Here is a 22357-nt window from a genome sequence, read left to right as displayed (position 1 = left end):
TTTGTATTTTTAATGTAAAAGCTATAAATGAAAGTTATGTATTTTTGAGTTACGAATATGCGATAACGATTTAATGCTTGTAGTTACCGGTTTGCCTTGTAGTTACCGGTTTGTTTATACTGTGAAAAAATAATGGTTATTTAAAAAAAAAAAAAAAAAAAAAAACCGGTTAACCGGTTAGACCGGTTATTTAAAAACCGGTTAATAAAAAAAACCGGTTTATTAACCGGTTCTAACCGGTTCCCAAACCGGTCGTAACCGGTTTGACCGGTTATGGTTTTCATGCACAAAAACCGGTTATTAACCGGTCCGGTTATTAACCGAACCGGTTTTTTTTCAGGACGAAATAAACCGGTCCGGTTAATAACCGAACCGGTTTTTTTAAAAAAAACCGATTTGTGCACCTCTACTCCGGAGTGGTGGTCTGATCACCACCGGGATTCCCCGCCACCTCTTCGCTCTCGGTCTCCGAATCTGACCGAGGCGCCGGATCGGCAGTGGAGGCCACCTTCTCCTTCCCCTTCCCGCCGGCAGCCTTCTTCTTCCGCACCAACGGAGGACCATCTGCGGATTCCTCATCAGAACATACGATTAAAGGAATTCCAGCAGAGGTTTCAACATTGAGGGGTCGAGGGTCGAATAGCGCCTTACTTGGCCGCTTGGCGCTAAGGATCTCGTGGCCTAGCGGATAGACCTCCACGAACCGATCCGCCGTTTGTTCTAGGATGGGCAACTCGTTCTCGTCTAGAGCGCGAGTACCCATCCGGGCGGGACCGTCAGCCTCCCGCGGGTTCAGGAGCGACTGCAAGTCGTTCCCCTCTGAAATAAACAGGAAAAAAGTTAGAAGAGATTCTAAATCAACAAAAAGAAACAAAGCATACCGTAAGGAACAAAGTTCGAACCGTATTCGAGGACGATTGGGATCTTATGCGCATCCGCATCCTTCCACACCCGGCTCATCCCCAGCATCACCATCCCGGACTCCGCAAACCGGTAAACCGGAGATTGGACTCGGGATATCTTCGAAAACCATTCCGCCTCCTCGTAGTTGGAGGCGTGAAGGCTGGGAAGTGCTTGCCCGTTCTTAAATTTCATGGCAAGGGGGATGGCGCGAGCGGAGATGTAGAAGAACTCTCGCTTCCACGAGCGAAGACTGCGCTCGGTTGCGCAAATCTTCAAACCCTTAATCCGGGTTATCAACGTGTACCACCCCTGGATGCACCTCCAAGTGTAGAAGGTCATCAGGCGGTCAACATAGGGCTCAATGCCCAGAATCCGGCACACCCACTCGAAGTGCCGAATATTGGCAATCGCCATCGGGTGCACCTCGGTCAGGTGCACACCGTGCCTCTCAAGGACACGGTAAACAAACTTTGTCAATGGGAACCTAAGATTCCCATAAACAAAGAATGCAGCATAAACCCCGATCTTGCCTCTGGGGGCATCATACACCGTCTGCTGGGGTTCAGGAAACTCAGGCTCGAGAGACTCGAGCATGAACTTCCTGACGATGTACTGATACAGATCGCCAGGCAGAGCACACTGGCACTCGCCAGCAGTACTCTTGTCATCGGCTGTAGATTCGAGATCACGAAACGACATCTTGCAAAAAGAAAGAAGAAAACGATTTCAAGAGAATGCTCGACTGAAAGATGAGTATTCGCCGGAAATCGTTCTTAAGATGAAGAGAAGAGTGAAAGTGTGGATTACAAAGAACCCTCTCCCCCTTTATATACTAATCGCAATTAATGCGATGCATTTAATGCGGAAGAGAGAGAAATCGAAGGTGCAATGAAACTATGACACGTGGCAAAGAGCAAGCTGGCAACAGCTGTTGACAGGACGCATACCATTAATTTCGCGGCCACGCGCCCGAAAAATCGCGCCCACGCGCCTGAAAAAGCGTCTGGAATGACCATGTACTGTCACGTCACCATAACTTCCTGCACGTCCTGACACAGTCAGAAGAAACCGTCGCACGACGTTTCAGAGGTTTGGACTGTTCTTATCCTTTCACCAACTCTTCGAATTTCAAAATTCAAAAAGATTCAAAGTAAGCGGGAAAATACCCCTTACCTTGGCAACCAAGTAACCATAAGACGGGTACGGGTACAGTGTAAAGGCAAAACCCTTCACATACCTAGCACCCGCAGGGAATTGAAGCCAAGAATAACTTGGCAACCAAGTAACCATAAGACGGGTGCGGGTACAGTGTAAAGGCAAAACCCTTCACATACCTAGCACCCGCAGGGAATTGAAGCCAAGAATAACTTGGCAACCAAGTAACCGTAAGACGGATGCGGGTACAGTGTTAAGGCAAAACCCTTCACATACCTAGCACCCGCAGGGAATTGACGCCAGGAATACCTTGGAAGTAAAGTAACCGTAAGACGAGCGCGGGTAGAGTGTCAAGGCAAAACCCTTCACATACCTAGCGCTCCGCAGGGAATTGAAACCAAGAAGGATCTTCTGGGCAATGCTTGCGGAAACGGAAATAACATCCCCGCATAGCGGGAACGTCGAGAACTACATTGTTTGAAGCTCCAGGATGGAATTGGTGGTTTTAACATAATTGATCACTATGTTCAAAACTACCAAAACCCCATGGAGAATCCACACAAGTGGGACTCAACGCTCCTGACTTGCGAAGAGGTTACAGACCTACCCGCATCATACCCAAAGATCAAGCAGGAAACTCGGGAATTTTTGCAAGTGACAAGGACTTCCGCGGGAAGAATCCCCATGGAAAACCTTAAAAAACCCTTTTCAAAACCCTTTGCTTAAGTCCAAAAGTTCACCTCACTTTATTAAACACTCATGAGAAGAACATTGGACTGGGGGGACTAGAAGAGGTAGGTCCCAGCAGAGCCCAGTTGGACCCACAACTCACCTTGAAAAGGGACGTCTGCGCAGAAACCAACTGGATCCGCAGGACCAACCATGCTCAGAGACGTGACGTCCTTACGCGCAGTACGCAAGCTGTTCCCGCAGGAAATGCCTCCCAATGGTGAAGGACTCTGCCTGTTCCCGCAGTTGCGGATACAAGCCATCAGGGAAGGCTACCCGCGCAGCAAGGCTACACGCACAAGGCACTTAGCTCTCAATCACTCAGTGTCACCTGAAGGAATGAGCAAAGCCGGGAACAATCCCGCACAAGGGCGGGAGGGGGAATACTCCCGCCCAAATAAGCCAGTCCGTACGATACGGGAAGATCTTCTGTACTGTACCTGACGAGGTATGGGCAAAAGATCTGACTAAAGATACGACAGCTTATTGACAACAGTATGGCGAGCAGCATGCTCCTGTACTGTATGTCACTATTAGCCGCTGTCTACTCACCAACTACTGCCATACCACGTGCATAGCCGGCAGTTGGTGGAAAAGGAATAGTACACAGCAGGCCTGGTCACTATCAGCCGCTGCCTACCCATCAACTACCAGCAGGGCACGTGCGTAGGCCACAGTTGGTAGAACAGGAATACTATTCAGCCGGCCACACCTCCTTGGAAACCTACCTTCGGCTATAAATACCACAAATGGTATGACCATCTCATCTCAACATATCTTATCATATTATACCTGATATCTGCTCTAGCAATCTCTTAATATACATTTATATTTAAAGAGCAATCTAGTCTGATCCTCACGCCGGAGGGTGGTCACAAGGAGGAACCCCCCCCTTCTCAGTGACAAGCTCACGGTGTCTGTTTTCCAGGTTATCAGAAGAACCATCTTCTCCGGGTCTAACCCCTCGTGGGAAACATCTATCTAACCCCCAGGTTATCCGTAATCTGCCCGGGGTCCGGTTAGTGTTTCTTCAATTATGCTACAAAAATAATTATAACATGTATACCATACCTATTTTGTAGAAACAACTTGTGGTAATGGAGATATAGCAACCAACAAGATCACTAAGCCAGGTTTCTCATTTGGTGTAGATTCTTCAAAAGCACTTCAACTACGTTCACATCCAAATAAATATACACTTTTGACTTAAAATTCATATAGCAAATGGCCGCAACTCTGAGACATCTCCGTCGTACAATGTCCAACACTCAACTAATAATAAAAATTAGCATAATAATCTAATTTATTAAGTTAAAGTTATTACTCTAAGTTAAAGTAAAATCTTATTGAGAGGATTTTTTTTTTCACATTAGGCAAAACAATTGGTAGTCTAAATTGATCAAGTTGATCACTAATTTGATATAACTTTGATGCAACCTTTTCGGAATATGTATACATTTCTGTTCAATCATATCAAGCACACTTGAAAATGCAAATTGCTTTCTATCGGTGTTTTCTTCATCATACAAGAAGTAATCAATTTAACCAATAAGCATTAAGCAGCGACATGAAGACTCTTATGCAACATCTTATCCGAGCGAGTATCATATACACCCGTATACAACTCATAAATCCATTTTTTATATCGTGAAGCAACACTTCGACCCCTTTTCCTTGCATGAGTCATACCTTCAAACACATAACCTAGTGATAGTTTTTCGCCGAAGTCACAACTATGCAAAACCCTTAAAACGGGATTCGTCACCTTCATGTATTATCAAACAATTATTTCAAAGTATTTCATTTAAGATAGTCTGCTTCACATCCTTGGTTTTGATAGTTTCAAGACTTTTTGAAATCTTTAGAGGTAACTATAGCTTGCAAATTAGATTTATGGTCATATAAGCTTTTTCAATGAATAGAATGTTTTACCGAATCAGGTATTACCTGGACAAATGATGTTTGTCCAACATGGTCTTTTCCTAAACCAATTTAAAGGCCACATGTGGTTATAAATTCATAACAGTCACCCAAGATGCAAGTTGAACCAATTTAGTAACAGAAGGTATCTCTAAAATATCCTTCAAAATCAATTTAATACATTGGGCTACACACGAATACGAAGTATATGATATTTCTCACATAACAATCTCCAAACATATTTGTAATTAGCAGCTATATCATCAACAAAGTGAACAATATTCTTATAACCAGCTATTTCAACGATTTCCCCAAACAAGTTGCATAGTTTTACTAAACATTAAATTTGAAGTAACTGGTTAAAGAAATATTGTTTACTTTGTTACTAATAACGCCGCTAATTAGATTACTACGGGATGATTGTTTTGTGATAAATATCATTTCCTTACTTGGTCTCCGTATACAATCCATTGTATTAATTTGTTCTTCATACATATTTAAAAAATACCTTATGTGACTGAATTGGTCCAACTTACATCTCAGACGACTGCTTTCACTTATAACCACATGTGGCCTTTAAATTGGTTTAGGAAAAGACCATGTTTGACAAACAGCATTCGTCCAGGAAGGAGTACTCGGTTTGGTATATTTATTGCATTGAAAAACTTATACAACCATAAATTTGATTTGCAAGCTATGGTTACCTCTAATTATTTCAAGAAAGTTTTGAAACTATAAAAAGCCAAGGGTGTGAAGCAAACTATCTTAAATGAAAGACTTTGGAATAATTGTTTGATAATCGTAAAGGTGATGACTCCCATTTTGAGGCTTTTGCGTATTTGTGACTCCAATGAAACCTTCACTAGGTAATGTGTTTGAAGGTATGGTCCATGCTAGGATAGGGTCGAAGAGTTGTTTCACAACAAAAAAACGGATTTATGAGATGTATGATGTAATTAATGTTCATAGGGATAGAATATTGCATAGGAGTCCAGGGCCGGCCCAATAGTGTTAACGGGCCAAGCAAGGGCTTGAGGCCTCACAAAATATAAGGCCTCCCTTTTTTAAGTAAGCTTTATATACATTTGGGCTTATCATGTTCATATTTGGGTCTTGGGCCTGGAACGGGAATTACGATGAACACAAAGTTAAACGATTCAATTAGTTGCCTCACTTTCCTTTCTTCAATCGGGAGTTTTATTTGTACATTCAACATACCACAATCGCTTACGATTCTCTTCAGCCTTCTTCATTCTTTTAGTGATTCAATTAATTAATTTTGAAGTTCAATCGATTCAGTTTGGTTTTATCAGTTTTGAGTTTTAATGGGTAGTTGGGTTTTAATCAATTTTGAGTTTCAATTGGAAGCTGGGTTTTAATTAGTTTAGAGTTTCAGTTGGCTTTATCAATTTTTGTGTTTCAATCGTCATTGCTTTAAGGCTTGTGGAGTTGTGGGTTGGTGGGTACTGGGTTCATACTTTCATTTTGTGGTTTTAAACCAGGGATGAGCAAATTCGGTACCGTTAGCAAATTCGGTACCGGTACGGGTACCGATTTGATACCAAATTAGTAGCAAAGTTTTGAGTTTCGGGATCGGTACGGTACCGGTATTTCCTAAATTTTTACATTCGATACCGGTACTATCCCGGAACCGAACCGAATATTTTAGTACCGGTACCAAGAATTTGCAATTTTTGGAATTGGTATTTTCGGTACCCGTACCGGTCCCGAGCTCATCCCTATTTTAAACGGAAGGACAGTTTATGATAGAGAATTTGCAAATGTGTTGGCCTCAATAAGGTACTAAATTTATTATTATGAACCTAATCTTTTAGTTGCAATTTGTTATTTTCTCATTTGTTTTGATTTACTGACTTAATTTGGACATAAATCATTTCGGTTTAAGTTTTAAAAAAACTTTGATTTAATTTGATTCCGTGATTTAGTAATTTAAATATAATAGTGAGTTTGTATAAACTTTGAAGTTTATAGTTATCGGTTCCAAGTGTGGATAAAAAAGAAGGGTTTATAACATGGCTATTATAGAAAAGGCCCCAATTATTTTAGTTCGCTTGAGGCCACCAAATACGTTGGGCCGCCTCTGCATAGGAGTCTTCATGTTGTCGCTCAATGGCTAAATTCAATATTTCAATATGATGAAAAGCAATATAAGTTGTCTTGTGTGCTTGATATGAGTGACTAGAAGGCTCAATTTGATTCCGTAAAGGTTACATCACAGTTATATCAGTTTTGCGATCGACTGGGTCAATTTAGTCGACCAACGACTTTGCTTAGTTTGAAGAAAAATCCGCTTGGAGTGTTTTTGAAGGAATCCACATTAAAAAAATGAACAAATCGGAACATCAAAGATTTTAGTGATCTTGTACTACTTGTTTCTACAAAATAAGCATTATATATTTGTTCAATGTTTTGAATAATGCTTATAAAAACATTAATTCATCAACATTTCAATTCATTTGGGTCAGTGAGAATAAAGGGTCCTGCAACCCAGTTAATTAGAAACCATTAATAAAACTGGTTTTTCGATTGTTGATGAAAAGGCGGAAGATGCACTTGATTATGATAAATTAGAAAATATGATGGAAGAAGAGCCGCCAAATAACCTCATGATCTCTAATACACAAACACACGAATTTGAAGGTTAATATTTTTTTAGATGCAATGAATGTATTGTATGATGATGGTATATTGGTACAAAAATTTATATTTTCTCCCCGTTATTGTTTTGACTTGAATTTTTGTTTAAAATATTTAATGTTGGATGTATGTTTTCAACTTTCGTGAATTAAAAAAAAATCATTGTGTGTGTATATATATGACGTTATCCGGTTCTAGAATCCGATCTGATAAGTAGCCCTATAAGACGGCTTATCCAATATCTGATCCGGTTCTGAAAACATCAATCATGAATAAAGTTTCCGAGTGAAAACTTGTGACTATGGGTGTAACAAAAAGAGAGAATTTTAAAAATATGTGTGTATTTAGTTAACATATCAAGTCTAGCAGTTTATCATAACAAGTTATATATTGCCACAATATTATAGAAAAGCCACATTTTAATTTAACTATTTAAATAAGATTCATACAATATTTTATTAACAAATTGTAATCTTTTATTAAATTTGATGAAGAGACAACATTTCATAAATAAGTTAGCTGATAGTGACAATACAATTAAATAGATCACTTTTTTCTGAAGATATGCGGTTGTATTTATAAGTTAGCTATTCTATGGGACATATTGTTCTATATATTTTTTTTTTCATCCACATTTTTCACGACAATCTTTGTGTGACATTATACAAACCAATAAGCATTGTCAAGTATACCTAAAAACTGCAAGATGGTAAAATTGATTGATTATTCCCTTCAATAAATGATTAAAATATATAGAGATAAATTAGACCGTGTGCTTGAAACTAAAACCTTAGAGATACTCCAATACTCCCCCGCAGTTGGAGAGGTAGAAAATCAAATGCTTAGACTGGAAAACAATACTTAAAAAAAACGTAAAAGAAAGAACAATAATAAAAAAAATACAGTCTCTAGCTCGGTTCTTGATTTTTTAGTCCAAAACTTTTGCCATAAAAATAATCAGTTTTCTTCAATTTAGTGATCTCATAGTTCTGCTAAGGGGTGCAGTGGAGGACCATAATCCAACAGATGAGCGCGTTGGGCCGTCAGTGGCTAAGCACGGTGTTGATACCATGTAAGATGGAAAAACTTATTGATTACTTTTTTATTAATTTTTAATAAATGATTACAAATTTACGATATATAGAGATAAACTGGGCTCGTGATCCTGAAATTAAACCTTAAATACTATACTCCAACAAAAACACGTGTTAGGAGCAAATATCATACTGAAATATTAATTGATTTTAAAGATGTATAAATATAATTTATCAACACATGAAAAGTACAGACATGGAAGGTGGTGACTCATGATGCATGTGATGCTGAAACCACCAGTGGTGTGAAATCTTGTGAGATCAAATCCAACTTGACCAACCATCTGCATGTGAAACACTTGATTTGTGTTTTAAGATAACACTGTTGTTTGTACTTGGAATATAATATTTATTCAAAAAGCTTTTTTTATAAAAACGTTTTTGGACAGTTTTTTTTAAATAGAAATTAGGTATGTATAATACATCAAAATATTTTTAATCATTGAAATGCTAGTAGACTTCAAGCGTGTTCGTTCAATAGTCGCTACTAGCTGTTGAACGTTGGTTTCTTGGCGGTGGAACCAAAATTAATTTGACCTTTTCATAGGTGTTGGAAATATCCGGTTCCCTCGATTTTAGATTATTTGGTCTGCCTTGGGTAAGGTCGGGTCACATGGTAAAAGGATGTCCTCACAAGGTGTAAAAACTTAAGAAATAGGTTATGGTGTCCAAAAGTTACTCAAACCAATGCTATAGAACACACGCTAGATAATTTAAATTCAATTATGACACCCGGTGTAAATAGATAGAACTTTCTAGGCGCAGATTGGTGCATGTTGTTTAAATCGTAAGAAGTTATAGAGTTGTTTTATTAGCGGGTCATTACTATACACACACCACTAAGATTTGATGCTATACACCTGTTTTAAAAGTGAAACCCAAGTTTAAAAAAAAAGACTGGTTAATAGGAATCACTATAACTAAACACGTGTTTAAACCATCGAAACTAAATGCCTGTTTGTCTAAACTAAAGGCTCCTTAAAATTTAAACACCCTTCATTGCCTTGTGAAAATAATAATGTGATGAGGTTGAATAATGGGATTGGATAATTCATTTCATAAAGATAGGGGACAATTCACTAACATGTTCATTTAATGTTAGTGGTCTCGTGCATGTGAGATGTGGGCTTTTGGCCCCTAGGAGGCTAGATTGGTGGTGAAGCTTGAATCTTGATGCAATCCTTTTTAACTTCATTAGTATATCTTTTTAACCTAGTAAGTGTTGTAACATTTCTTATCTGAAACAGGTTCGAATGAGTTAATCTCCGGTTAAGTAGATAAAGGTTAGTTCCATTGTATGTCCTTATCGCGTGATTATAATGAAAGACGACTAATAATCCTCTAATTGGTAAAACAAAATTGTTGAACTCACGCAATTCTATTTTCGGGTCGGGTTAGTTCGAGTTTTCTCGGGTTGGGTTTCGAGTTTCGGGTAAAAGTGACAGCCCTAAGTTGAAGTACCAAAAACAATTAGCCTGACTAGTTACAATGCAACTCGTGATTAAATTGTGGCTAAACGGTCATATGCATTCTCATTCCTAACGATCTTGCCCTTTGCAACGAAAAATATTTTAACAAATTCAAGTTGCAAAAGATCACAATTCTCCCACATGAGGTAGAAACAGAATAGTTAATTAACAGTCAACAAAACCACCAAGTGCTACAAATGAGTGGATTTCAACTAACACTAAATTTTACTGTTGGTGATGCACATGGAGAGCATAATATGATTTGTGAAATCTGCAATTTTTTATACTTAGCAAGCCGATCCCATAGGAGTATTCTCACCTTCTTTAGTACAGGTGACTTGGCCAAAATAAGCTTCACAAAATTCAACTCATTATACGCATCGCTAATATGTAGAATCTCCAACTCGTTAAGATGCTCCAACATAATATTTGAATAGTCTTTGAACGTAACTGAGCCCGTCACAGATCCATCAAACAAGTCATCGTCCGCGCAAATCTACACCAAGCGTCTTGTGAGTGTAGTTTGACATAAGAATTAAAACAAATTGAAACGTTGAATACATAGATTACTTTTTATTTACCTCTAGCTTAAGTTTCTCGAGGTTTGCGGAGCTTCTAATCAAAAGAACAAGAAAAGGTACCGCATATATGTGCTTAAGCCATAACCATTCCATAGACAAGCATTTCAAGTGGGCAAATGTTGTTGGAACCTCTTTCGGAAGTGGACGAAACAACTAACCATATACAAAACACACCTTAGTAATAACTAATTAGAAGACCAAAGTAGAATCAAACATATACCGTGTGGATATAATAATTAATTACTGAAAAGATGGAAAACCAAACAGACAGATATTCAATGACGGGCAAACACTCGATGAAATCAACAATGGTTGAATCTCCACTGACGTCGATAGTTCCAGAATCACTCAGCTGCGAAGATTACAGTATTTAGTTAAGTTACAAAAGACTGTGAGGAATGACATTTTATTTTTTTATGAACTTACAATAGTCAATCTCTTAAGTAATGGACAGCTTGATAAAAGATGCAAAAGTGTTTTTTCACTGGTCCATATTTCTTGCAAATTTAAGGTTGTAAGGCTACGAAATCCCTTGAATGATGGTTGGTGGTAAAAATTGCAACAAGTAAGATAGAGTTCCGTTAAATGATGTAACGAGAAGAAAGATAAGGGTAACGTATACCCCCCTCTAAAGTCAAGTTTTAATATCCTGACATTATTGTTCTTCAACAAATGAAGTATTATATGGTCGATCTCAACACATGAGCCATCTACTACCATAGAAAGGGTGAACTCGTAGATTGGACCCTGGTGCATTAACAGAACTTGGTATATGGCATAAAAAGGTTTTACACCTCGTGGTCATTACTCTCCTGTTACTTGGATGGTCAAACGTTTGCTCCAAAACAGACAATTCAGCCCCATCTGTCAATACTTCCAAACTGTTACGTGCCTTCCAACCATGTTGCATGTATCAAGAATATTAGTGCACATGTTCACTTTTTATGTGTTTTCTTAGTTAGTGGGTAGTTATCTAGTTAGTGGGGTAGTAGTTTGTAAGTTTATTTATTTGCTTTGTGTATTCAATCAAAGGCATTAATGAAATTATTATGATTTGATAAATCAAAGTCTCTTCCAAAAATATATGAATTCTATTCTGGTTTCCGTCTATTTTCTTTGGACCATTTGATTAACGAACGAGGTTCGTAACACAAACGTATCCTCATTAAACGCGAGTTTAGGGATATTGATCCAACGGTACCTCCATTCCCTAGAGAGGATACTTGTCCTTGCTGCCTCTTGAATCGGCAGTAAACATAAAATGGTTTCTATTACGCCTATAGGAAGCTTGCTGATTAAGTCCGTCTTAAGATGTTCTTGTTGGCTGCAAAAAATTCTGCTTTGAAAATTTATTTAGGATAAAATACTGTTTAATACAGTAACACAACAAAGAAACATGACACATAATAGCTTAATTTAAAACAATACAGTGCGGCAAACTTGCTACAACTTTCTAAATCAAACATAGCAGTTGCCATTTGATCATTATGAAGGCATAGAAAAATAGTTCATGTTAGCTTTAGAACGTAAAAAGAAACAGAGATAAAGGTTCCACAGCAATAAAATCTCCAAATGTATAGTAACATAAAAATATATAATAACAGAACCAAGGAGACTACTCATTACCCTTTGAGTAGCATGATGATGTAAGCTTTAATAATAGAACCGGACAAGGCCTTGTTCAAGTTCGTTCGTTAAGCTTTTATCGGGCAAACGAACGGTTCACAAACATCTAACTGAACGAAATTTCTTGTTCGTGAACACAAACAAACATTAGCAAACATAAACAGACGTAGATGTACAACAACGAACACCTTATCGAACATTCACGAACACATCAGACATGACCTTTGTAAGTGTTAGTTCATTTGTTAAATGAACAAACATAAAAAGAACTTCCCGCCGAACAATTCACCAGACGTTCGGTTCGTTTACAGCCCTATATAAGCATCTAATCACCGCACCAAATGCAACAAATAACTGTAATGGTATACTTTGTAAGCATGTAAGTCCTCATAATTCATTTAATGGCTAAGCATACTAAATGAAAGTAAATGTTTTCAAGGTATCAATTATTAAAACCAAATAAAATTACCCAAATATTTTATGAGAACAAATTGATATGAAAGGAAAATACCTGTTACATTACTGATATGGCGTATGTTATTTGGTAAGCAAACCGGCGTAGAAGCAGCAAGCAGTGAACCAGCAACCACCGGGCACAGGGTTAGGGTTCAAACTTAGTTGTACATTTGTTTCGGCCTAACTTTTTACTCAATCAAATTCATTTACAAATTAGAACTTCTGTATATGTTTGGTTGTTTGACTACCTTGTATTAAGGTATTAAGAGATCTTATCAATTAAAACGTAGTTTTTAAATTGCCCAACATGAATCTAAACTTACTTAGCATCTTATAAGTGAACTAAACACACTTTGCATACGACCGATTCAAATTCTGCATCTTAATGGAATCAGTAATAGGCTATCAAATAGCCCCTTACTTGGAAAAACCTAACGGGTGAGTTGGGCTAGGCAACAAGTTGGTGTCAAAGCATGTCACTTCAAAACGTAATTAACATCATGGTTGTATAAGTCGCGATGTGCTCCAAGTCGGTCGATTGGGAGTTGTGAGTACTTAGAATTATTCGCCGAGTACCCAGCCTAGGTGGGAAGAATTTGGGGATTACTCGTCGAGTACTCGGCTCTAGGTACGATATGAACCATGGTTAATATGTATTGTATAATATATAAAATTAAACTACTTTATATTGTCTAACTTTGTTAGTTGTTTTCAAGCATATCGTACACCCGCCTAATGCATGCTAACGGAATCTAACCCCATTAGTGAAAAGCTCGTTGATGGCTAACAAGTTAAAACTTGAGACTGCTATGAAACATTTTTAAAGTTTGGCTTAATGTTGACAACGAGACAAAGTTTGAATTATTAAAATCCAATCTCTACTTTTATATCAAGAACTTAAATATACTAATGTAAAGAGTAGTAACGGTTATTAATGTTAATATTAGTATTATCTGGAAATTAAGTAGAATTTTTTTTATAAACTTTTATTTTTTTATTCTTTTTTAAAGTGAATTTTACTATAAAACGATTACAATAAAGTGGCAGGTAAACGGGCAACAAGCTGCGCCGCAACCCCCAATTGAATAGCAAAGCCAATCTTGCTAAAAACAAAGCTTTGCAACTTAGGAGCTGAAGAGGTTCCGTGAACGACACGTTGAACCCTACTCAAAAAATTCACAGCCTCTGGAGCCAGAAAACCAAATGTATCAAAGGCAAATGGTAGAAAGACATGTTGATTATCTAAACAAGTTTTCTCGTGTTTAACAACTTTGCCCGATTCAGCCTTCAACGCAGCCTGACCCACAACAAACCCACGGTCCCTGAGCCTAACAAGAGGAGACACTCCTGTAAGATCCACACAGGCGTGTTTCCCCTTGCCCACCCGAACACAAGGATATCAGCGGGTCGTAAAGTTGACCTCCCTTCAAGAGGATCCGTGAGAAAGTTAACAGGGGCCTCCTTTTTAGCAGAAATCCCTGCCCGTTTAAGAACATCACACAGAACATCCCTAACCAAATCATGTCTGTATTTAAAGCCAAGCAATTCTTTGCAATGCACCGCATAGTCACCAAAAGAATCCAAACAGGCCTTGCGACAAATTGGGCAAGGCTCATCAGTCGGGAACATAGGGATCATTAACCGGTACTTAAGGATAGCCCGATACTCCAACCCCGACATACGTTGGCCTAATCCTTCAATGGGGATGGCCGTTAGAAAATCCTGAGCCCGAGGAGCCCGAAGGCATTCAAACACCGTCTTTTGCCGAGGAGATAGATCAAACTTCACTTCTAAACTCTAAACGATTCCACTAAATAAGGACTCGCCACAACATATTGGGCTTTAGGGGGGGCGATGTCCTTATTAGAGGTCCCGCTAAGATCAAAATCTGGAAGTGAAGTACGTAAACGATCCATCGCACACCCATAATCAGAGTCCAGCCCATAGATATCACAAACCCGAAGAATATGGTCTTGCAAACACCACGATTGTGCTCTTGAAGCCACAAAAGCATATGTAGATACATCCTCGGCCGAACATAGACCCAACCCCCTATAACGGGTCGGAAGTGATGCCAACCTCCATTGAAATCCCCAAAGAACGGACCTCCACAAACCACAATGTCCTCAATTGCCTTACGAAGGCCACTGTCATATATAGAAGCAGCTTCCCTCACATACATAGGTTGGCATGTTCTCAAACCGAACAAAAGCTTGGCGACTCCCATACATGAGCGAAGCAAAAGAAGCTCGCATTGAGGATCCCGAAGTCTTGGGAGACAGCTCATCAGTTCCACAGCACTAGATGCCCTTTTCATAGCCTGATATAATGTTAACATTAGTTTTTTTATTCTGCATTATATGATTCTTTTGGATTTTAAACGTGCTGGTCTTTCAGGTTTCTATAATTTCGTCTATTGCACATGACGTTATTGTTTGCGCTGTTGAAGCTAACTTTTTTGGTTCACTAACATAACTACTAAACTTTTGCTCAATACGCTGTTACTATGGTAATTGTATTAATTATCGTGTCTTTGTTATTCGACATGGTATATATAAATGTCAAACTCAAGGGAATGTTAGCCATCATCATCATCTAGTTTGATAGTATTAAGTATACGAGCACCATATATATGTAATTTGATTGGTTAAGTAAACTTTAGTATTATATTACTTCTCAAGAGCTTACAATAATTTTGTGTTGACCAAATTACACTTTGAACTAAAATTTATCCAAATTACATTGGCTTTCATATTTCGTCTTCATTAAGCACCTAAGACTTTATTAGTCGGTCGTTGATAAAAAAAATATAACATAAAATATATCATTTTAGTTAACTACAAATCTAAAGGAAGCCCAACATAACAAAGCCCATAAAAACAAGCCTGGTCAACAAAATCACCTATTCACCCACAACAATCTCCATTTACCACTAGCCCACGCATCTGTTACGCTATTCCTCCCTAAAACCCCACATTCTAATACATAACAATATAACATACCATACATAAAATACATACCTTCACTTTTCTCCATTCTCTCGTGCCTCTCAATCCTTCCCTTCCATTTCACCTCTCTCTTCTCCCAATAATCCACACCATGCATTCCACCACCCTCCCGCCACCATCTCCCGCCGAAACCCTAGACCTAACCACCAACCTCTTATCCCACCTCCTCCCATCCACCTTATCAATCCACTCCTTCCCAGGCCGCTGGCAAGTTATCCGGTCCAAACTCGCCACACTCAAATCCCTAATCTCTGAACTCTCTTACCTACCTCACTGGTCGGAAAACCAACTCTTGTTAACACTACTCCCTAACCTCTTATCCACCCTCGGCCGTGTTCAAACCTTATGTGAACGATGCAGTGATGTTAATTACACTGCTGGAAAGCTTTTGATGCAGAGTGATCTCGATATGGCTACTGGATGGCTCTCTAATCAGCTTAGTGACCTTGATTTGTTGCTGCGTTCGGGTGTTCTTCGGCAGTCTAACGCGATTGTCCTCTCGCAACCGGCTCCTGGATCTGCTAAGGAGGATTTGAGCTTGTTTATTACAGATGTGTTCACCAGGTTGCAGATCGGTGGTGTGGAGTTTAAGAGGAAGGCGTTGGAATCGCTTATTCAATTGCTTGTTGAAGACGAAAAGGCTGCCACATTAGTTGCAAAAGAAGGTAAAATTACAATAAAGTTATATCAGGAATAAGAACATAAATCTAAACTAATCATAATACTGATATAACTCTATTGTAACAGGTAATATCAGCTATTTGATTAATCTGTTTACAATAAAGTTATATCAGAATTCTGATTCATACAAATATGTATCTAAACTAATTATACAAATTGTAATACTGATATAACTCTATTGTATTAGGTAATATCGGCTATTTGATTAATTTGTTTGATGTAAATGCTCATCGAGAACAATCGGTCACTGCGATATCAATTCTGGCATGTGCGAGTGATCAGTCAAGGAAAACGGTTTTCGAAGAAGGCGGATTAGGTCCATTGTTGAGAATCGTTGAATCCGGATTGCTTCAGTTAAAGGAAAAGGCGACTATGGCCGTAGAAGCAATAACAGCTGATCCGGATAACGCGTGGGCGATTTCAGCTTACGGAGGTGTTCCTATACTCCTAGATGTGTGCAGGTCTGGATCTTTAACCGCTCAATCTCACGCGATTGGAGCTATTAGAAATGTGGCTTCGGTTGAGGATATTCGGATCTCGATAGGCGAAGAAGCAGGTGTTCCGGTGATAGTCGGATTGCTTGTATCCGGTTCTGCAGCTGCGAAAGAGAAGGCCGCGAATTGTATTACAATACTTTCATCATCGAGTGAGTATTTTAGGGCTTTGATAATACAAGAAAAGACCTTGCAAAAGCTGTTACAATTGCTTCAATATTCTTCAAATCCTGACACGCTAGAACACGTATTACGCGCGATTCACTCGCTATCGTCATCGGATTCGGTTAATCGGTTATTATCTACATCGTCTATGTTCATAACTCAACTCTCCGGTCTCATTTCGCAAGGAAACTTCACTCTACAACAGATCTCAGTCTCAATTTTAGCTAATTTATCAATCAATGAATCGAACAAGCGAGCGATAGCCGGATGTATGGGATCTCTAATGAAGCTAATGGAATTCGCAAAACCGGCCGGTTTACAGGACTCGGCGTTGAAGGCTTTAATTTCTCTATTGACGGTGAAACTTAATCGGAAGGATTTCGTTAAGGACGAGAAGAATATGATGAGATTGATCCAGATGCTGGATCCGATTAACGAATCGGTTCCGAAGCGGTTTTCGGTGGCGATTGTGTACTCGTTGATGACTGGAGGAAGTAACGGCTGCCGGAAGAGACTAGGGGACGCCGGCGCACAAGGCTATTTACAGAAGCTGAGTGAATTGGAAGTTGCCGGAGCTAAAAAGGCGTTGCATAGACTTTCCGGCAACCGGCTGATGCATATATTCAGCCGGACCTGGAGAGAATAAGAATAATAAAGTCCACTAATACCCGCCAAGAAAAAGGTAAATTAATTTTCCTTCAAATTTTTATTAAAAATAAAATAATTAAGTTAAACAAATAAACAGTTAAAAGTGTTAAACTACACGTGTTAGTCGTCTAATCCGCCAGCTAGGCTTAAATGCTGACGTGGATATTAATTTAGTATAGATGACGAAATTAGCCTTTGTGTTGACTGTCTTGATTCCTGAAGAGCATTTAATGTGAAGTTAAAGTATACTTTCAGACTCGGACCGGAGATTGACCCAGACTGCTTACTGGGTCACAGGTCGGACCGACCCAGGAGGTCGGACCGGTCATTAACCCGGATGCAGGGCCGGCTATAAGGGAGGGCCGGGTGGTCGACGGACCACGGCCCGACACCACGATAGGCCCGGATTTAAAAAAAATAAAAATTATATATATATATTTTTGTGAAAAACAATATGTATAAATAATGCTTAAACCAAATTGCACAACCACTGTTTGGTTTGTCAGTAAAGGGGTGTGGCTTTCAACCAAAAGGTTGTGGGTTCTAATCTCACTTGAGACATTTTAACCAAGTATATTACACAACCAAATCATAAGACCCAAAAAATTAAGGCTTATTAAAAAATAAAATTGTTTAAACCTAATAAGGTACCCTTTTTATTAAGGCCCAAAAAAGCTTTCGCCTTCGGCTCAAAAATTTTTAACCATTCTCGAAGCCGGGCCTGCCCGGATGACGTAATAAATAATATATATACTTTTCATATATAATACAATTGATGTTGAAGGAGTATTTAGTGTTTACTGAAATTTTGAAGGACCAAATATGTAAAATAGATATACTAAAAGGCAATATTCACACTAAAATATGTTTCAGACCCCTTATTATTCTCCATCTCTCTCTACGATATTTTTATTTCAAACCTAATTGAGATAACACACAGAGCCATCAACATCGTCAGCCGCCGCCGTTCATGGAAATAGAGCCGTTCACATCCACCTTTGTTCAACACCACAAGTGATAATAACGACCTTAGATCCGGCAATATTATAGCTCGTAACATCTTCTTTTTCTTCTATTTTGTTCTCAATTCACAGATCTGGCAACTTCTACTGCCATTCCGGCGGTGTGTTAGGAGCGGTGGTGCATAAGGAGCGACGGTGGTGGAGTGAATATGGTTGTAGCAACTTTAGTTGGTGTGTTTGTATATGATATCATATGCTGATCTGATTAATTTTCATTAAAAAACAGGAAAGGATAAAAATTGCCGGGCTGACCGTCGGGTCACCGGGTCCGGTTCAACCGGCGCTCGTGAAGACCGGCCGGTTCATTAAAAAACGGGTCTTACACTACAACCCGGACCGGTATTAGCACCGGGTCCCGGTCGGACCGGTCCGACCGGCCGGGCCGGGCTGGGTTTCAAAACATTGAGTAAAACCCCACAAAAAGCCTTTGGGAACATATATCACGTGGTGGGCCCATCTCCGGTGGGTCCGTTGTATATTAATCACCTGTGCTTTCACATGACTCTTTCGTTAATTCAGTCCGTGAAGTTAGATTTCGTGAAGCAACAGTGAAAGTATGTGTTACAAGCTAGTATTGCATGAAAAAACAATTATGTTTTGTCAAATTATTTAAAAAGTGTAATAATAACTTAAATTTATGTTGGCTTTGTAGGAGGCTTGGTTTGGACTCATCTAACTACTGGTCTTGTTAAGGAAGCCAAGTACCAAAACATCTTGGTAACAATCTACTTTATCTTTGTCCTATTATATGAAAAAAAAATCCCAAAAAAGGATTTATTTAGTGTTATACAAAAAAAACTACATAACAACGGTGTGGATGCGGTTTTTAGGGAGTATCCTCGTTTTTCCTTTTTTTTTAATTAGTGATTATTGTTTGTTTTTTTTATTTTTGATATACGTTAGATGAGGCTACTTGTTTTTAGTGTAATGGCCAATTCTGTAGTTAGAAAGTGTGAATGTGTTATTGAGTTTGTGTTATATAAATACTTACTTTCATATGATTCATATCTACTTGTGTTATTCTCTTTTACTTTTTAATTACATTTGTTTAAAGATGTGGGCGATTTTGGATATTGTGACGGTCGTTTTCGCGAGTATTGTTTTCAGGACGGGATCTTAGTTCTTGGATTTTTAACAATGTAAATAAATCATGATCAAAATATAAAGTAAGAGGAAAGAACGGCGTAATTAAAGGATGGTTTAGCATTTAGGCAAGGGACACCATTATTAAGTCAAAAAATTAAAGGGTATTTTATTCATTGTGCTAGCTTTATCATCTTTTTAATTTTTATAACGTGTGAAAAGATCAAATAAGAAGTCTGATTATTCTAAGAAGGCTAGGAAAAAGTGTATTTTTGTCTAATACCTTAATATTGAAAACTCACTTAATTTAATTTAAAAAACACACTTAATTAAAACTCACTTAAATTTTCACTTATCTTCTAAAATCACCAACACCCACCGCCACCACCTTGCCGGAAAAGTCTTCGGAAATTTCGTTGGAAAATAAAACACTATGAAAAACACGATGAAAAAGACACAATGTAAAAAACACAATGGAGTAAACACTATGAAAATAAAAACACAATTAAATTACACGATGTAAAAAACACAATGCAAAAAACACAATTTTGGTAAAACACACTTTGTAAAAACACTATGAAAAAATAAAACACAATTTTGGTAAAACACACTTTGTAAAAAACCCATGAATTTTTTTTTTTATATAGCAATATGTTTCTCATATAAAAGATAAAAAAACACTCGTTATTATGGTGAAATTGTTTTGAAAAAAAATGTCGTATAAAAAAGTTATGTGCGTTTTAAAATGATGGGGGTATTTAACATGTGTCTTGCATGTGGAGAGAGAAAGTCAACAAATGTGTTATCCCTATTATGCCCTTATCCTTGTTTTACACTTTATGATCTCTCTAATCTAATCTCAATCATTTAATTTTAAAATGAATGGATAAGATTATATCATATCCTTCTTAGAAAAATTAATCTTCTTATTATAACTTAACCCTTTATAATGCTCTTGCATCTTAACCGTATACAAGTAAATAACACAAAAAGAAACTTACAATGGTAAAAAGTAGTTAAAAATGATCACGGGTGATTGTGGCAGTATGGTTAAAGTTGAACGTCCCACTAACCAGACTGTGGGTGGCGCCTTATTTGATACACAAGAGGCAAATTTTTATGATCAAAGGTGAAAGGGGTCCAGAGGGTTTCTTGTGATGTCCCTTCAAAGCAACTGCATCTAGTAGCTGTAAAGCCCCACTCGCTCTTATTATTTCTGCTCCATTGGCCCCTTTAGTATTTGCTTCGTTATCTGATCTCTCTTGTCCTTCCCGCCAATATAATTACCAATATACCCTTCTTTCCGGGAAATACACTTCAATGTTAATAATGGTTTTGGTTGTAAAGTATAGGCTAATTGGAATTCATACTAGTGTGATTAGTGATAGTCGCAACTTTAACTTTCGTTGTCAAGTGTAGTGTCATTTTAATTTCATTTATGTCGCGTTAAAACATCTTACAATGTTCTTATTGGGATAAAATTCACTCAATTGTTTATTAGGGTCGTATGGAGTTACTTTTTTTCTGTCGGAGTGTGATTGTTTTATGAAATGAGAATCGTGTGATTGTTTTATGAAATGATAATCAATGTTAAAAGTGTCATTGATCACATTATCAAAATGAATTATCTATAAGGGTGGAAAGTTGGAAACAAGTGGAGCCTGAGCTCGACTCGTTTTGACTTACGAGAGTTCGACCTCGAGCTCGGGAACTTTTTCTAAAGCTCGAAATCACCTCGTGAGTCAAGTTTAAGCTCGAGCACGGTTGTGCAGTATAATTTATACATTGAAGTAAAAGACTTGAAACGGTAAAGAAAGCACGAGGCTCGATGAGCCTAAACGATCTATCAAAACAAGGTTTGTGTAGTGGCGGACCCATAAAAATTTCTAATAGGAGTCATAAATTTTTGGATCGGTATTAAGTTGAATTGACTATCGCTTCATAATTTTTTTTTCGATCCGTCGGTTGTATCAGGTAATCGGTGTATAATTTTTTGGTTCGGTTGTGTCGTTCCGATCAGATCGAATCAGGTCAGGTAATATAGAAAAAAGATAATGAAACAAAATAACATATAACAAAAAAAAGTACGTGTAACTTCATTAGAAATGCATGAATAAAATGCCATATGTCTAAAAATGTTATTTAAGAGTTTTAATTGTTTGAAGTTTGACCAAAACATCTAGTTTGACATTCATACGCAAGTCTTTCTCAATAAAAAAAACACAACTATTATTTAAATTCTCATCTTCCATTTGATTACGCAAATCGGACCTCACGTACTTTATCACTGAAAATCATTTTCAACGTTAGCAGTTACGACGGGTAATACGAGTTAACCTCAATAAACGATAAACCAATACAAATGAAGTTGATGCGCAAAACAGTGAATACATATATAAAGTCAAAACATTTTCTTTTAAAAATAAAGCTACTAATATGTCTAACTCACCAGACTTATTACGTACGACATCATAACATTTTTCTTTTAATAGGTTAAATATAGACTGCGTTGAAAGTTTTGGGTTTGGACTTAAAAATTTAGAATAGTTTGATTGAGCATTTGGGCTTAAACTTGTATTAAATTTGTTTATATTAAACTCAAAATTAGTTATATAATTATAATTGTAAATATATAAATTTATTTTCTATTACGTCTGGTCTCGAA

The 22357-nt window shown here is 37.9% G+C and overlaps 1 protein-coding gene, 1 long non-coding RNA gene and 1 pseudogene across 3 annotated transcripts; 1 reads left to right on the top strand and 2 right to left on the bottom strand.

The window, feature by feature from the left end:
- Positions 1-10053: 10053 nt before the first annotated feature.
- On the bottom strand, positions 10054-11987 carry LOC143575498 (F-box/FBD/LRR-repeat protein At1g13570-like; annotated as a pseudogene). Its single transcript, XR_013142771.1, has 6 exons — positions 11938-11987; positions 11666-11833; positions 10936-11390; positions 10754-10861; positions 10510-10662; positions 10054-10424 (listed from the first exon to the last, which is right to left on the bottom strand). The product of XR_013142771.1 is annotated as an F-box/FBD/LRR-repeat protein At1g13570-like (transcript).
- Positions 11988-15603: 3616 nt separating this feature from the next.
- Positions 15604-19609, top strand: LOC143575491 (uncharacterized). The gene is made up of 3 exons (XM_077059857.1): positions 15604-16264; positions 16468-17621; positions 19262-19609. The coding sequence occupies exons 1-2, from the start codon at positions 15691-15693 to the stop codon at positions 17583-17585; spliced, it is 1692 nt and encodes a 563-aa protein (XP_076915972.1). The 5' UTR covers positions 15604-15690; the 3' UTR covers positions 17586-17621; positions 19262-19609.
- LOC143575492 (uncharacterized) lies at positions 17459-20750 on the bottom strand. The gene is made up of 3 exons (XR_013142769.1): positions 20629-20750; positions 19278-19886; positions 17459-17635 (listed from the first exon to the last, which is right to left on the bottom strand). It is a non-coding gene; the product is annotated as an uncharacterized LOC143575492 (long non-coding RNA).
- Between the last annotated feature and the right edge of the window lie 1607 nt (positions 20751-22357).

The sequence above is a fragment of the Bidens hawaiensis genome, unplaced genomic scaffold, assembly GCF_021521415.1.
Source record: "Bidens hawaiensis isolate Kalapana, Puna unplaced genomic scaffold, B.hawaiensis_p1.1 tig00027525_1, whole genome shotgun sequence".
Classification (NCBI taxonomy): Eukaryota; Viridiplantae; Streptophyta; class Magnoliopsida; order Asterales; family Asteraceae; genus Bidens; species Bidens hawaiensis.
This window is presented reverse-complemented; position numbering and strand designations above follow the sequence as displayed.

Bases quoted from the DNA above. Each gene is read 5' to 3' on its own strand.
- LOC143575491 (XM_077059857.1), top strand. From the start codon at position 15,691: ATGCATTCCACCACCCTCCCGCCACCATCTCCCGCCGAAACCCTAGAC. The intron at 16,265-16,467 runs GTAAAATTACAA...CTATTGTATTAG, and splicing joins CACATTAGTTGCAAAAGAAG to GTAATATCGGCTATTTGATT.